Consider the following 15,867-nt stretch of genomic DNA (forward strand, 5'->3'; position numbering starts at 1 on the left):
ATGCTTTGTTTCAGAGTGTTTTTCGGAAAGTGTCTCGCATACAGAAATTTGAGATAGAAAAATGGCTTCTTTGAACAAACTGCCGGATGAACATATTGCTGTGACAGTATAATTGAGCATTGTGTCAAAATCCAAATTGAGAGGTACAAAATGAAGTCAAATAACATACCGTAAGCAAGTTTTAGTCTGCATTTATACAGATACTCCTTTATTTGTGATGATATACAAAAATGGTTGTGCTTTATCGATTTTATTGAAAATATTGGTGCCCAACGTGGAGCTGAACGTGTCCGATTCCCGCCCTAATTTGGAACGTCCCAACGACCTGCAACCGCAGTCGTGATTGTGATCTTCGCCGCCTGTTCTGCAGAGCGTAGACATCCGCGGTTATCCCCCAAAAATATGGCGTTGCCAGCTTGAGTTTCGCTTCGCAGACTAGAGTCTGAGGAAGACCTTTCATACGCCGCTTTGGCGTGCAGTCCACGGGTGGCCAGGTCGACCAGCAGGGGTCGCTAGAGAACGTTCTACACAAGGATCCCAAACCCGACTGAACCGTTTCGTAACCTGGGTGATGCAACTGCCAATTCTGCGTTACCCTATGGAGCTGCTGGCCACAGTTGGCTCAGGTGCAGCCCGAATTCGGTCCGACACCGCGTCCACGCCCCACGTTAACCAGACGACGAGCCCCCCCCCCAGCAACCCCACGTTGTGCTCTTTTTTTTGGATCGGCCACCGTGTGAAGCCGCGAAGCCCTGAAGCCGGTCCTTCAGCAGAAGCTGTGCAGAAATTTCTGGAAGAAGCCGCGGAACTCGGTGTTGAAGACGGTGTAGATGATGGGGTTGAGCGCGCTGTTGACGTAGCCCAGCCAGGTGACGATGCTCATCTGGTGGGGGGTGATGTTGCAGGACCGGCAGAGCGCCCGCATGGTGTGCACCACGAAGAAGGGGGTCCAGCAGAACAGGAAGGCACCTGGGGAGCGGGGTGGAGGGGGGGGGAGGGGGAGTCGGAGAAACACAGTATGAGTATTTGGCAAACCCACCACAGATTTAAACTGCCCGAACAGACGACACCGCACTCAGAAGTTATCTTTAAAAAATAAAACAAAAAAAAAACAAAAACATCAGCATCTGTTTCACAGACACAGACCAAGCCTAGTCCATGACTGAGTTCTCGTTTGAGTGGAGATTCTCCATACAGAAGTTAAGACTGAGCTCAGTCTGTGTCTGTGAAACCGGTCCAGAGTGTTACTGAGTAAACGGCTCAAACGCTCAGGCAGAAACCCTCTAACCCGTGTGTCTGGGGACGTGCGTTTTCTGTTTGGGTAGTCACACCGATCTGCGGTGCGTCCCCTGCTTTGTTTTCTGCGGCCGCTTCTCCGTCGCCGGCGTTCCCGGGAAGCCATCCGTCACGTTTCCACGCGGGAGTCAAGGTAACGCGCTTAACTGTGTCACGCCTGATAGGCCTGCCCGGCAGCTCGGCGGCGGCTAGCGTAGCCGCGAGGCTGGGGAAATAAACGACCCCCCCCCCTGCCGGTCGGGTGTACCGCCGGCTCCCGGGTCTCCGCGGGAGACGCGAGGTCCTCCGGAATGCTGATGGGTTTTTCTATAAATACCTGAGGGAGCGGTTGGGGGGTGGGGTGGAGCGGGGTGGGGAGGGGGGGGGGAAGGGGAGGGGGAAGTAACTGATTAAGACGGCGGTTGGGATCTCGGGGAAGTGCGAATCTCCTTCGGTGGAACGCAGATGTTTTCTCCTAACGAGGTTAGCATTCAGAGAGAGAGAGAGAGAGAGAGCCACCGTTGCACAATTCCTTCAGGACGAGGAATAATTCACCCGCCCCCCCCCCCCCCCCCCCGGTGCGTCTCAGAGCGGCGGCTCTCCCCCCCCCGCTCGCTGATAACCTGGAAAACGCCGCAGGTGGCTGATGTGGAACGCGGTGAGGGGCGTTAGATTCCCAGGGTGCCGTCGCTCGCCGGCGATCCGTCATTAGGCTCCTTAAATAACGCTGACGGGCGGCATCCATCTTTAAACGCGCCGCGGCGGTTAGGCTAAAAAAAAATAAATGTTCCGCGGAGAGAGGAGAGCGTGGGACTGCTCTTTCACACTGGTATGAGAGGGGGAGCCCGCCCCGCCCCCCAAATTTTGGGGACCCTCGTGGCACGTTACCGGACCTCCTCGTTCGCACCCGATCGAGACCCCGAGGCACGCGCTCGTCTTCGTGAACATGCGACGGCTCTTTAACGGGCGACCTTCGCAACCATTTACCAGACGAGGGGGGGGGGAAGAGGAAAGAAATGAAGACTGATTGATGTTGACAGTAGGGGGCAGTGCTACCAGCACGTTCGTCTCTGAAGCGGTCTGCTGGGCCTGCCTCGACACCCGGCTCCTCTGTGGTCTGCACTAATCGCTCGGTCATGTGACGCCTGCACAGATCGCCCGAGGGACTCCTCCACTGGCGAACGGTGGTGTGAGAGCGTGTACCTTCACTGGTACCCAGGCGCAGTAGCACTCTCATTTTGTATTGCTTTTGTATATGTGGCCTGCTACCTCCTTATTTTTTTATTAATGTATGGGTCCACAACCCTGGTTCTGGAGCACCAGTGAGCCTGCTGGTTTTTGTAGTTTTTCGGCACATTCAGCACGGTCATTTAACCATCTCTAGTACCACAGTTTCAGAGCTCCATTTTTATAAAGTGAATAAATGGGTATCACTCTAATGCTTTGACAGAAATGTCCTCAGGGGTCTTCACACACTGCACATGTGAAACCACTTTGTGTAACATCCACGCATTCGTGTCATTTCCTGTCAGGCTGGGATTCGGTCTAATACCACGTCTAGCCATTTTCAAATCAGCCAGTCGGGGCTCCTTAACAACCAGGTGACTCGCGGCCAAATCTGTCCACCCCCCACCCCCCCCCCCCCCCCCACCCCAGTCGGGGCATGTTGTGTTAGTGGCTGGAACACCTAATTCCTTGGAATGTTTGTGCTTCTCTTTTAATTGGCTGCTTCAGTGAAGGCCACGGAGAATGGAACAGATCGATTCTGATCACGTGACTCCAGCCCCACCGCAGCCTGTGACTGAACCTTTGCTCTGTAGACGTCATCTGTCATGGAGCCCGAAGCTTCGCCGTGTGCCATCAGTGACCCACTGATTTATGTCAGCCAATCATGTGGGGTTTTGCAGCAGCGAGCCCAAGCCGCTTTGTTTCATTTGTTCGTATAAGTCTCTGATTGACAGCTCGATGAAAAAGCACCACCGTTATAAGAAGCCACCCAGCCCCCCCACTGCACACCACCCCACCCTCACTAGATGCTCGCTGTTCGTATGTCTACAGAAATAGACTTGGGGAGGGGCTCCACGGATCTAATGTTTTTTTTGGGGGGGGGGATTTGGGTCTACTCTTCTGCTGCATAGGAATAAATCTGTTCTCATCCTGCCTCAACCCCTTGACTTAACCCCCCCCCCCATTTCCCATTTCACTCCTGCCAGTCCGTGCAATTTTCTTTTTGGCAGGATCATCCAACACAATTTTCCCGCCTTGCGCTCGCCTCCTATGCCCCCCCTCCCCCCCCCACCCACATGCGCCCCTGCAGAACCCTCCCCCTTCCCCCCTCTGAGCTTGACAAACTGTGGCGTAGGTTCGAGGGGGTCAAGGACGAACGCAGAAGTCTCATCAGGCCTTTCGGGGCAAAGAAAGCGGCGTTCTGTGTTTTTTTTTTTCTCGCTCGTTCTTTTTTATCGGAGCCCGCGCTAACGTGCTAACGTGCTACGCCCGCCGCTGCGCGGCTGTGATTTATCTCTCCTGTGCCCTGCAGACCTGGCGGGGGGTTTGTGCTCGGAGTGCAAAACGTGCCCGGGGAGGATGCGGGAAGCAGGGTTTGTGCTGCGCTTGACTGTTTTTAAATTACGGTGATATTGGTCTTAAACCCCCACAGGCTGAGGAAGGCTTAATATGTGGGGGCTGCCCAGACCTGTCCCTGGAGATCTGCCATCCTGTCGGTCTTCATTTCCAACACTAATTTGGCGCACCTGATTCTGCTGATTAGCAGCTGAAGGAGGTCTCTGGCTGTTGAAGCAGAAGTGCCATTGAGGCCTGGCTTTGTTAGGGTTGGAGTGGTACCCTACAGGACTGTAGATGTCCAGTAACAGGGCTGGGCAGCCCTTCTCTAGCTGTTGAATGAGGTGTGGCTTTGTTAGGGTTGGAGTGAAACCCTACAGGACTGTAGATGTCCAGGAACAGGGTTGGGCAGGCTTAAAGCCATATTCTTCATCTGTTCTCACCAAATGGGCAAAACAGAGCTTGAAGGCAGTGGGGGGAAAAAAGCATGAATTGAAGATAATCGAGGAAGTATTTAGCTGCAGGGAACGTTTTTCTTTTTTAGAGTACAGTTATTTAAACTGCTCTGGTGAGTTTTTTTTTTTTTCATCTGCTTGAAAGCACTGACAAGGAACAGTTCAATCTAAACCTCAAATAAGACTTGAAGGGCTCAATTATCCTCAAAAGCGGGAAAGAGAGAAAAGTACTGCTCTTAGAGAATCCCGGCAGTGTCCATTTGAGTTCAGTGAGTACTCTAGTTGAGTTAAAAGTACTCTCTCTCGGAGTTGATTCTACACTGAACGTGCTGCTTGTGGTTCAGCTGCACTGCCTTTACAGGTTTACTCCTGGAAAATAAGCTGGATCCTGAATTATAGAGTACTTCTGACTTCCTGCTTTTTGTCTCGGTTGGGAAAGTCTTGGCAACTAAATTGGGGTCCATGCAGGTCAGATTTTGGGGACCATATTGGTTGCCTTCATTAGACTAGCAGTGAGAAATGAATGAGACAGCAGGGAAATTATTTATTATTATTATTATTATTATTATTATTATTATTATCATCATCTCTCCCTGCAGACTGGCACAGGTCACATTTATACAGTAGGCTTCATTCCTCTCTCTTTCCACACTGTTGTCAGTAAGCTGCGGAAGTTTTCCTGGTGTCTAGAGGGTTGAAGTATTTCTCATTGATTGGCCTTTACAGTATTTTAGCAGATTAAGCTTGTCTGTTCAGTACACAGGTGCACTGGCCCAATGTGTTTCACACTCGTAGTCTTCTGGTGACAAGCCCATCTGCATATCCACTCCAATAGAGTATTTTAAACTTTGGTAGTGAAACGTAGTAGGTCACTTTTGAACCCTTGGTTAGAAAACTCTGTTAGAGTTGATGCAACACTGTGAATTTTTCTTTGTAGACTGTAGATTGGTGGTTTTCACCCCTTGGCCAACTGGATCCATTTTTTGGGGAGAAAAGTTGTGTAAAATCCTGCTGTACTTTTTTTTTTAAAGGAAAAAACAGTGAGAGGAGAAGTTTTCCAGTCTATTGATTGGCCTGTATGAAACGTCAGAGAGGTTGATAAATTACCCAGCTGCTCGGCTGTCGATCGCAGCGCTTTTAAAGTGAGGGTGGACTGAGGTTGTGTGCTTGTCCATCACCGGATCACTCTGAACTTTACTGTAGGGAGGAAAAGTCCAGAGGGAACTTTCTGGAGTTTTTATGGGACAAAGCACTCGCATCATGAACCGATGGGCGCAAGCCGAAGTATAAGCCTCGTTCTCCAAACTTTTATCGTGTTGCCGTCCCCCTTCAGATGAAAAATAACACCCCTGAATCCTAAAAGGCCGAATTCCTGAGATGCTGTGAACTGGCCCAGGTCCTTTCGTAATTGGCCCTACAAAGTTGGTTATGATATTTTATTTACGAATGACGTGCGATGTGTGGTGTTGGCATCAGAACTGAATGATATAAAGGGACTCATAAATCTTAAATGGAGAGTTTCTTACGGCAGTCGGCAGTGACCTGCTAAACAACAGAAAGTTCTGCACCGCGATACTCTGAGAATACTCTCTATTTACTTTAAGTACATGAGCAGAAGACCTTATCCCTCATCCAGAATGACCTACGCCGCTGAATGTTTTTTTTTTTTTAAACATCCATTTATGCAACTAGATTTTTATAAAGCTAGATTCATTTGGACAACCTGAATCGACTCCGGTTGAGAGCTGTGCTCAACAAGCGAGGCCCCACCTGGGATTCAAACCCGCAACCTTTGAGAGAAAATCCCTCATTACAAATACGTCCATGTGTTTGTTGTACGTTAGGAGGGCTACTCACCCACTACGACTGGCAGAACCTTCATGGCTTTCCTCTCCCTGCCATTGATTTTGGCCCTTTTCTTTTTGAGGTGGGCGTGGCCATGAGGGTGGGCGTGGCCATGACCGTGGGCGTGGCCGTGGGCGTACCGCCTGTCGGGGTAGGCCAGGGTTTGGATGGGGCCGTCCTTGTACCCCGCGGGGAAACGGGCCAGCTCGTCCAGCCTGACGTCGGCGGGGTCGCGCTGGACGACGGGGGGCGAAGGGGGCGGGGCCTGGGGCGGGACGGTGAGGTGGGGGAGTGTGACGGCGCGCTGCAGTTTGGTGCGCGCCTGGACGCCGCCCCTCAGCTTGGCCTTGCGCGCCTCCTCCCACCTCCTCAGGCCCCGGAACATTCCGCAGTACAGCAGGAGCATGATGGGGCAGGGGATGAAGAAGGAGCAGACCGACGAGTACACCACGTAGTTGTCGTCCTCCAGCTTGCAGGTGGAGGGGTCCCGCTGCGGGACGTCGTTGATCCCGAAAATGACGGGCGACGCCACAGCCAGGGCGGAGATCCAGGTGGCGGAGAGGAGCAGCACCTGCCGCTGATCCACGTGCTTCCGGTTGTAGTTTAGCGGGATGGACACGGCGATGAACCTGAGCAGCGCAGGCGAGGAGGAGACAGATCGGAGCAGCGATTCAAGCAAACGCACAAAGTACGCAAAACGCATTTCAGTATTATCAATCAGACCTGGGTCAAATATGTATTTGTTTTGGATTCAAATACTTTTCTACGCTCTACTGATCTTGCCTGGTGTATTGGAATACCATTGGGAACCAATGAAATACTCTCAAAAAGTACAAACCCCGCCTTCTGGTCATATTCGGCAGGCTCAATTACACCAGGCAAGATCAACAGAGCACAGGAAAGTATTTGAATCCAAAACAAATGCGTATTTGACCCCAGGACTGTTATCAATACAGGACAGGAGAATCAAAGGACCACAAGAGGAAGAAATTCATTTAAATAAAACAAAATATTTAACGAGGTTTGGCTGAAGTAAACTAACTATTGTAACAGGACCAAAACTCTTGCTTCAGGTGTTTGTGCTCTTCACAGCAAAGTGTTGTGTGTAAAATCCATTCTGACAGTGCTTATAACTCTCGAGTGTGTGCATTATCGCTGGCTGTGTTCGAAATTGTGCACTTGTGTTCTCGTGTTGCTGTAAGAACACACCTCCAGGTACACTTGCAAGAATGCACTTATCGAGTGCAAGAACGTGTAAAATCTGTTGAGTTTGCTACAGACTTGTACTTTCGGGTGGACGTTAAACCGAGGTCCTGACTCTCTGTGGTCATTAAAGATCCCATGACACTTCCATCATCGCTAAGAGTAGGGGGTTCCCCGGTGTCCTGGTCAAATCCCAGATCTGGCTTTCGCAAAAACTTGCCACTAAAAAAAATCATCCCCAGATTTAATTGGCTAAATAAATGTTCTCTCCCTCTCCACCTTTGCTAATGTGTGGTGAGCAAAATGGCTGCCGTGCATCACCCAGGTGGGTGCTACACATTGGTGGTGGGTGAGGTGAGTTCCCCTTCACTGTAAAGCACTTTGAGCATCTGGAAAAGTGCTATATAAATGTAATTAATAATAATAATAATAATACTTTTTCACCACTACTGACAACTAACCTTAGCAAGAAACACATCGACCCTCCAAAAATCCGGAAACTAAATGAAATCCTCCCTGCCTTCTGTCGCCCACTTTCTTGGCTGAGTAAAGAAATTCTTACTCGCCCTCAAATAACGAGCCGAAAACGCAATGGCTGCTGGGAAGGGAAAGCGTGGGTAATCTGCTTCGATGCGCACCGTGTTTTTAAGTCCACCCACGAACACAGAGAGAACTTCCAGTGAAATCACACATTCTTGCCTTATAGCGTTCATGAGGTTCGAACGCAATTGATCACATGACCGTTTTACGTTGCGCACCTGCTTTATGCTCTAGAGGGAACACAAGTGTAAGGTTTCGAACACAGCCCCTGCTGGGACTCACGCAAACACTATTAGAGCTGATTAAATGCTGTAACAGTTGATACAGTACTTTAAATGTGTAGCAATCAGTTGTGCATTAAATTGTGTACCCTAAACTTTGTAATCTCTTTTTAGGATTAGTGAGCAAAATGTGTACAGTAACCTTGATAATCTCCTACTAGGATTAGTGAGCAAATTGTGTACAGTAACAATGGTAATCTCTCTCTAGAATAAGTGAGCAAATTGTGTACAGTAATCTTGGTAATCTCTTTCTAGGATTAGTGAGCAAACTGGTACAGTAACCTTGGTGATCTCTTTCTAGGATTAGTGAGCAAACTGGTACAGTAACCATGGTAATCTCTTTCTAGGATTAGTGAGGAAATTGTGTACAGTAAACGATGGTGATCTCTTTCTAGGATCAATGAGGAAATTGCGTACAGTAACCATGGTAATCTCTTTCTAGGATTAGTGAGCAAACTGGTACAGTAACCTTGGTGATCTCTTTCTAGGATTAGTGAGCAAACTGGTACGGTAACCATGGTGATCTCTTTCTAGGATTAGTGAGCAAACTGGTACAGTAACCATGGTGATCTCTTTCTAGGATTAGTGAGCAAACTGTGTACAGTAACCATGGTGATCTCTTTCTAGGATTAGTGAGCAAACTGTGTACAGTAACCATGGTGATCTCTTTCTAGGATTAGTGAGCAAACTGGTACAGTAACCATGGTAATCGCTTTCTAGGATTAGTGAGGAAATTGTGTACAGTAAACGATGGTGATCTCTTTCTAGGATTAGTGAGCACACTGGTACAGTAACCATGGTAATCTCTTTCTAGGATTAGTGAGCAAATTGTGTACAGTAACCATGGTAATCTCTTTCTAGGATTAGTGAGCAAATTGTGTACAGTAACCATGGTGATCTCTTTCTAGGATTAGTGAGCAAACTGGTACAGTAACCTTGGTGATCTCTTTCTAGGATTAGTGAGCAAACTGGTACAGTAACCATGGTAATCGCTTTCTAGGATTAGTGAGCAAACTGTGTACAGTAACCATGGTGATCTCTTTCTAGGATTAGTGAGCAAACTGTGTACTGTAACCATGGTAATCTCTTTCTAGGATTAGTGAGCAAATTGTGTACAGTAACCATGGTAATCTCTTTCTAGGATTAGTGAGCAAATTGTGTACAGTAACCATGGTGATCTCTTTCTAGGATTAGTGAGCAAACTGCGTACAGTAACCATGGTAATCTCTTTCTAGGATTAGTGAGCAAACTGGTTCAGTAACCATGGTAATCTCTTTCTAGGATTAGTGAGCACTGGTACAGTAACCATGGTGATCTCTTTCTAGGATTAGCAGTGTCTCTCTCGGGTTTCGTGTTTTATGACGTGGTGTTTATCGTAGTTTGTCGGGGCTCGGAGGACGAACGGCTGCAGTTCAGGCCCGACGTGTCGGATGCCTCCGAGCGGCGGCGGCGGCGGTTTATTATGATGGATGCGTGGCGTCCCCGGGGCGTCCGTTCCGATGCCTGCCGCCTGAGAAGCTTCAGCGCGAGGGGCGGTCACCTCTGCTCAGAGGCGCAGTTATTTAGTCCTGACGGCCCGTGCCCGAGGGGCGCTCGCCATTCTGAGAAGCGCGAGCGTACGTGATCCGTCTCCCGTGGCGACGCGCTCCCCCTGTGGTCGTGCTGAGGTGCCCCCCCCCACCCACCCCACCCCCTCAATTCAAGGAGATCTGGGAAAATCCACAGGGTCCATGGGCGCCAGCGGTAGAAGGGGGGCTCGTTTTAAAAGAAGGCAGTATACGGGGTAAAATCATCACCTGTTCAGTGTTGAAGTGTAGTATGATGGGTGAAGGTCGCAGGTTCGATTCCCTGCTTAGAGCACTGCCGTTGTACCCTTGAGCAAGGTACTTAACATGCATTGTTTCAGTATATATGTATTCACTCTGGATAAGAGCGTCTGCTAAATGCCTGTAATGTAATGCAAATTAATTTTGGTCATGGAGGATTAAGAAAAGTGTGATTTTTTTTGGGGGGGGGGTACCATCCCAATTATCTGCCATCATCATTTACGGGCCCATGCTGCATGAAATCAGTTCTACACAGTAAAATGTCCAGTGTTAATTCAACCCGCAACAGATAACATATGGTCCCACATTTTAGAGTGTTAAGGGTTGAATTAACACTGGATATTTTACTGGGTAGATTGTTGGGAGATTTTTGCGTGAGTAACATTGTCAATTCCTCATAATAAGTAGAAAACCCGTGAAACTAGACAAAAATCTTTTTTTTTTTTATTACTTACCTTTCCCTTTAATTATAACTGCCTGCGAAATGGGACATGCGCGCGCTCATTATGGCATCGCATGCGCCGTTGCGCTGAGCACAATGGGACATGAATGCAGGCATTTAAGACGGAAGCTGACCTGTCGATGCTGATGGCGCAGAGGTTAAATATGGAAGCGGTGCACAGCATCACGTCCATCGTCATCAGTCCATCGCAGATAAACATGCTAAGGGCCCACACGCCACCCTGGAACTGAACAGAACGCATACGCGCGCGCAGTCAGACACACGCACGCACACACACATCAGTATCGAATATGATTTTAATGCCCACTTCTCCGTCACGCGGAGCTCCCGTCGTGTTCCGATTTAGACTGACTGCTGTGAAATCGCGATTTCCTCATTAGCGGGCGGCACCATTCCCGCCCGAGGGCTAATAGAAAATTACAGGTCCTCTGCTTCATGATACATTTCACTCCTGAACAACTGAATGGGGTAGGCGACATTGCCCTTATGGCAACCTCTGATTATTATTAGTATTTTTATTAATATTATTATTACTAGTATTATTGGTTTAATAATTCATCTTTGTTGTCTTCTCATTTTACATTAGATAGGCCTATATTTGAGAACGTGATGATCCATATACGAGCGCACCCCCCCCCCCCCCCCCCCCCCCCAGCGGTCGATCTGAGGTCAGTATAGTGACCATTGTTTGCGGAAAGGAATTGCAGTACAGTTCGCGGAAGTTCTGTTTACGATTCTGTTTTCGTGGTCTGTAAAAGCACAGGCACTGCGCTTTTTGGGGCGCAGCGGTGATCAGGACACAAATGTCTATTGTGCGATGGGAGCTGGAGCGTGCGCTTATGCGGGGAAGGGAGGCGCGCACGCGGTCCCTCGCTGCGGGTGGCTGGGGTCCAGGCCCCGAACGTTCGGCGCGTGGGGTCAGATTAAGTTCTTGTTGACTATTGTCTCCTGGGGTATTTGCGCAGTTGTGTTATATGTTGGAGCAGTGTTGCGTTATGCAATGCAAATGACATTCACGTGTCACATTGTACTATGACAAAAAAGGTGCATTCAACTGATTGTGTCGGCCCGTCTCGCGGTGGAAGAGTATATTTTGAATGTGCTGAATATTAGCACGCAACAGGCTGCCTGATGTCAAATAAAAACCCCAAGGCGCGTCTTCCTGTAGGAGGCAAATAGACTATTTCACTTAATGAATTCACTCCACATTACATGCAACAGTAACCAGTCTCTTACCAGAGGAAATATCTGACGCCCTCCAAATGATACGCATTTAATTGCATTGAGAAAAAATGTGGCTCCCAAGGGAAACGTGCTTATTAAAGTGTTGTTGCTTGTTTATTTATTTATTTAGCCCAGTTGTTGTTGACTCGGAAAAGTAGCAAAAACTGGTGTTTTTCCTCGAGTCGTATACCAGTGCTACATCCTGCTCATACCCTTCGAACATATTTCGAATAACAGAAGGTCGACTCGGTGTGGAATTTACGGGCTGACTAATATATTTACATTAACGAGACGACAGATCTTGTGTGCGTCTAAGTTCCAGTGTCACATGAAAGAATCTCCTCTCTGCTGATGCGGTTGAAGCGCGCCTATTTTTTGCTAATACAGACTGACATTTTAAGTAGCAACCTCTTAAGCAGCGTCCCATATTCTAAAGCACCATCGACCTCTTTTGAATTCTCCCTAACTACATCTGTCTGTTGTTTCTGCATTCTTGTCCCGCGTGGGTTAACGCAGAAACGCGGGACAGTGTGAGCTTGTGTGACTACTATATTTGAACGGAACGTCCTCATTCGTTCTTTGCCATTTAGTTGTCAAATGTCATTTTTAATGAGAGTTCCCAATGAAAGGACAGGGATTGGGTAACTGAAAATCCGATAACCATCGCGGTTTGATATTGCTGATCAGCACCAGGAGAAAAGATTTTGAAGCGATTAGTCCGTTCTTTTCTAAAGAACGGAACTAACGCATTTTATCACAATGCTATTATTCATGGGTCATGCCTTTTCGGTCCACAGACGTTCTTTGCAGAGTAGTTGCATGGAAGCTACCTTTCAGGAGTGAAGCATAATCGCAAATTGCTCTAGGGATTCATTCAAATCAATTATCATTTGAATACGAAGATCGAGCAGTTGCTATAAGTACGTGTAAGTTATTCTCGATATGGTTGCGTTTGCCATTTCCAGTGTCCAGGCTTGTTGGTACTCACCTCCGCGTAAACGAAGAGTGGCAACACCAGTACTGCCAACAACAGGTCTGCAACAGCCAAACTGACTATGAAGTAGTTGGTTGTAGTTTTTAAAGCTTTTTCCGTGTATACACTAAGGCACACCAGCAGATTTCCACAAATGATAACGATGATGAGCAATATCCCGAAGACCAGTGCGGGAAAGTTGTAGTCAGTGTTCGGGGGCACGGTTTGGTTGGAACCGGTGAGGTTGGCTGGCATGTCGGCGGTCAGCCGTCCTGTCGCTGCCCGGGGATCCACAGCCTCCCTCTAAATCTCCTGGTCCGAACAAAATCGGCTTCCTTGAACAGAGCATCTAGGCATCGTTTCAACAAGTCCGGTAGGGGTAGACGTTTGTCATCCGTAACTTTCAGCCCGGCGTGGACGCCCGCGTGCGTCGCGTTTTCTGTGAACCCGTCTTCCTGGTTTTTGTGCTCAGCACCACCGACTGTGGACAGTTCTCGAGCGCATCGCAGAAAACCTGCCTCTGATTTATACGAAACTTTTAAGACGCAGGCATTTCCTTTTTGGTGCATGGAAGATTATAAAAAGCCGAAATTAAAACTCAAAATAGAAAACAAGAACTGCACACCAACAGTACATCGGAATATAAAGAAGGTCGAAATTATGCATGAAATCCGTTCATTTTTTGCATGGTACCTTGGGGTGGAAACAGCTTCTTTTTTTTTATTGCGCGCGCTGGCTTTTCAGTCGGTTCCCCTGTTATTCAAGTGGTTCTGTGTAGATTTATCCGAAGCACGGCTCAAGATCCAGCGGCGTAAATCTCTATACAGCTGGACTCGCCCTCCTTCAGAGTGAAACACAGATAGGCATTTGGAAACCAGCGAAAAGTAGACTATTATTCATGACAAAAGGGCTATACAGAGTTATCGCACAGAATGAGTGGGTTGAGAAGAGCTTCTTGAGTGTGATATAAACTACTAGACGCGTCGATGTAGTCACGGTATGTGAGGAGCGTCAAGATCGGGGGGCGGGGGGTTTCTTCCCGTGACCATAATCCTTTCCATATAGCGCGCGGTGCGACGGATCCAATACATGATGTCATTGTTTTATGGAATGTCGGCTATTTGGTAAACGGAAGAATGATAATGACTTATTTATTGGAAAATATTTATTGTACTATATCGCATATCTGCTGTTGTTCTATTTTATAGGCGTGCATTTTAGGTAATTAACATCGCAATATTCATATTAACAATTAAACGGTGTATAAGTATGTTCATCGAGGATTGCTTTGAAAAGTACATAATTTTGAATAGATCTGAAGTGGTTTTTTTGTATCTTTTGTTAGTTTCAAACGCAACGTTTGCAATATTCATAATTAACAATAGGCTGTCAACAACGCAAAGGTCTCCAAGTTGGCTTCTTCGTCGATGATTCTTTTTTAAAAGTACATAATTTTGAATGCATCTAAATTGTTTTCTTCTGCATCTTTTTGTTTGTTTCAAACCCAGCGTTTGGCTAAGTTAAAATAACAATGCACAGGTCTTACCATCGACTTGTTAGCACAGTCTCGGTAAACCACACAGGTTGGAACTGAGCAACACAATAGCTGTGAGGTCGCAGCGCTCTGAACGTCAATATACCTGTGGGCTACAAATGATCACGCGCACGTTGAACGCACGTGCCCTGTTTTATTCTCCGAATGTCTGCGATCCAGCACTTCAGCGCGTGGTACCTCTCGTATAAAGCCTTTTATTTCGTAGTGTGAATACAGCCGTAGACAATTGCTGGGAGAGGACAAGGACATATCTTGCACTATAGGCTACGATTATTTAGAACAGGCGGCTTACTCGGAACTACGCCAGTTCACCTGAAGTAGACTATATTTATCACGAGTACGCAAAGAATCTGTATTATTCTGTGTACCTTGCGCTCGCACGGTTTTTTGGTTCCATAATGCGAAGATGTGTTGTCTGACTATTGCGTATTGGTACAAATATGTTTTCATCAGGGGTTCTCATTGTAATCGCCGAAGGCTGGAACAAAAACATTTTACGTGGCGCACTGTCACACTTTTTTTTTTTAGCATAATGAAGCTTTATTTGTTAAACATTGCTGACCGCGCTAGAGATAGGCCGTCCATCTGCTTAAGACCTCACAACTTTGCCAAACAACAGTTTGCCATTTTAGAACTTTGAAAGTGTTGAGATGGTCGTCATGGTCCTGGAGAGCCACAAGTTTTTGAAAGTTGACCCAAAAGTCAGCACCCAATCCTGACCAGAGTAACCACTCGAGCTGAGCTAACTCTGTAATCGGCTGCTCTAACTGATTAAGTGCAGAGCCTGTGGCTTCCCAGGACCAGGGTTTCTGACCCCTGTGCTAGACACACACAGCCTATCGCTATGCGCGCAGGTTCCCAGTGAGCACAAGCCCCAACATGGACGGAATCTACAAGTCTAGAGAGGTGGGAATCTAGGCTGAGAGATGTTTTGGCATAAACGGACCAGGTTAGTTCAATTTAGCCATAATTTTAGCTCCGGTTTTACCTGGATATTGCCTTGTTATGTCCTAGCCGGCTAGAAAACTTTAACGTTTAATGGAAATCTAGCCGGGTTTTCACCGAACGTCAAGATGGTTGCCTATATCGTGGAACGCGAGGTCAACAGCTCGAGGTCTGCGAGGGCACCCCCACCTATTTGACCTTCGGGTTTGCCTGTGACCTGACTTAGAAAAGTTTGTGCGAAAATCCCACGAGTTAGTTCTAAGTTCAGAAAATATGATGAAGTATTAATTAATATTCTGCCTCCCTCCTTGGTACTCACGGACTGTATTAGATAAACAGGACTTGTTCATGATGCTGTTTTGCCGCAGGATTCAAAATAACCTCCGGGTATGCAAGTTATTCAGTGATTATTAGGCTGTGGTGTGATGTAGCCTAACTTTCGACTATAAAACCGCACTTGCAATACAGATTAATGGCGGACTGACGTAAAATGACTGTTTTTCTGTAACTGTGTTTCAATTTAATTATTATACAGAATAGGACACAGACCGGCCAAATTATTGTAGTCACTCTGATTAAAATGAATGTAATGTAAGCTCCACAGCAGCTAAACGCACATGCAAAACCGCTGTTCCCTCGATCTCCTCTCTTAACGCGCGATTCTTTTGACACGGCAGTGACTCCAAAATGAGTCTGTGACATGGCATTATTTTACATAGT

The 15,867-nt window shown here is 47.5% G+C and overlaps 1 protein-coding gene across 1 annotated transcript; it reads right to left on the reverse strand.

Moving 5' to 3' along the window:
• Window positions 1–766: 766 nt before the first annotated feature.
• Window positions 767–13,712, reverse strand: LOC118214763 (D(4) dopamine receptor-like). Its single transcript, XM_035394960.1, has 4 exons — window positions 12,663–13,712; window positions 10,564–10,676; window positions 6,150–6,766; window positions 767–969 (listed from the first exon to the last, which is right to left on the reverse strand). The coding sequence occupies exons 1-4, from the start codon at window positions 12,900–12,902 to the stop codon at window positions 767–769; spliced, it is 1,173 nt and encodes a 390-aa protein (XP_035250851.1). The 5' UTR covers window positions 12,903–13,712.
• Between the last annotated feature and the right edge of the window lie 2,155 nt (window positions 13,713–15,867).

Source organism: Anguilla anguilla, chromosome 16, assembly GCF_013347855.1.
Source record: "Anguilla anguilla isolate fAngAng1 chromosome 16, fAngAng1.pri, whole genome shotgun sequence".
In the NCBI taxonomy this organism is placed as follows: Eukaryota; Metazoa; Chordata; class Actinopteri; order Anguilliformes; family Anguillidae; genus Anguilla; species Anguilla anguilla.

What these genes read in the sequence shown, in the direction of transcription:
- LOC118214763 (XM_035394960.1), bottom strand. Translation starts at nt 12,902, where the DNA reads ATGCCAGCCAACCTCACCGGTTCCAACCAAACCGTGCCCCCGAACACT. An exon ending in CACTCTTCGTTTACGCGGAG is followed by an intron (nt 10,677 to 12,662) that starts GTGAGTACCAAC and finishes CGTTCTGTTCAG; the next exon opens with TTCCAGGGTGGCGTGTGGGC. An exon ending in GGTTCTGCCAGTCGTAGTGG is followed by an intron (nt 970 to 6,149) that starts GTGAGTAGCCCT and finishes CCCGCTCCCCAG; the next exon opens with GTGCCTTCCTGTTCTGCTGG.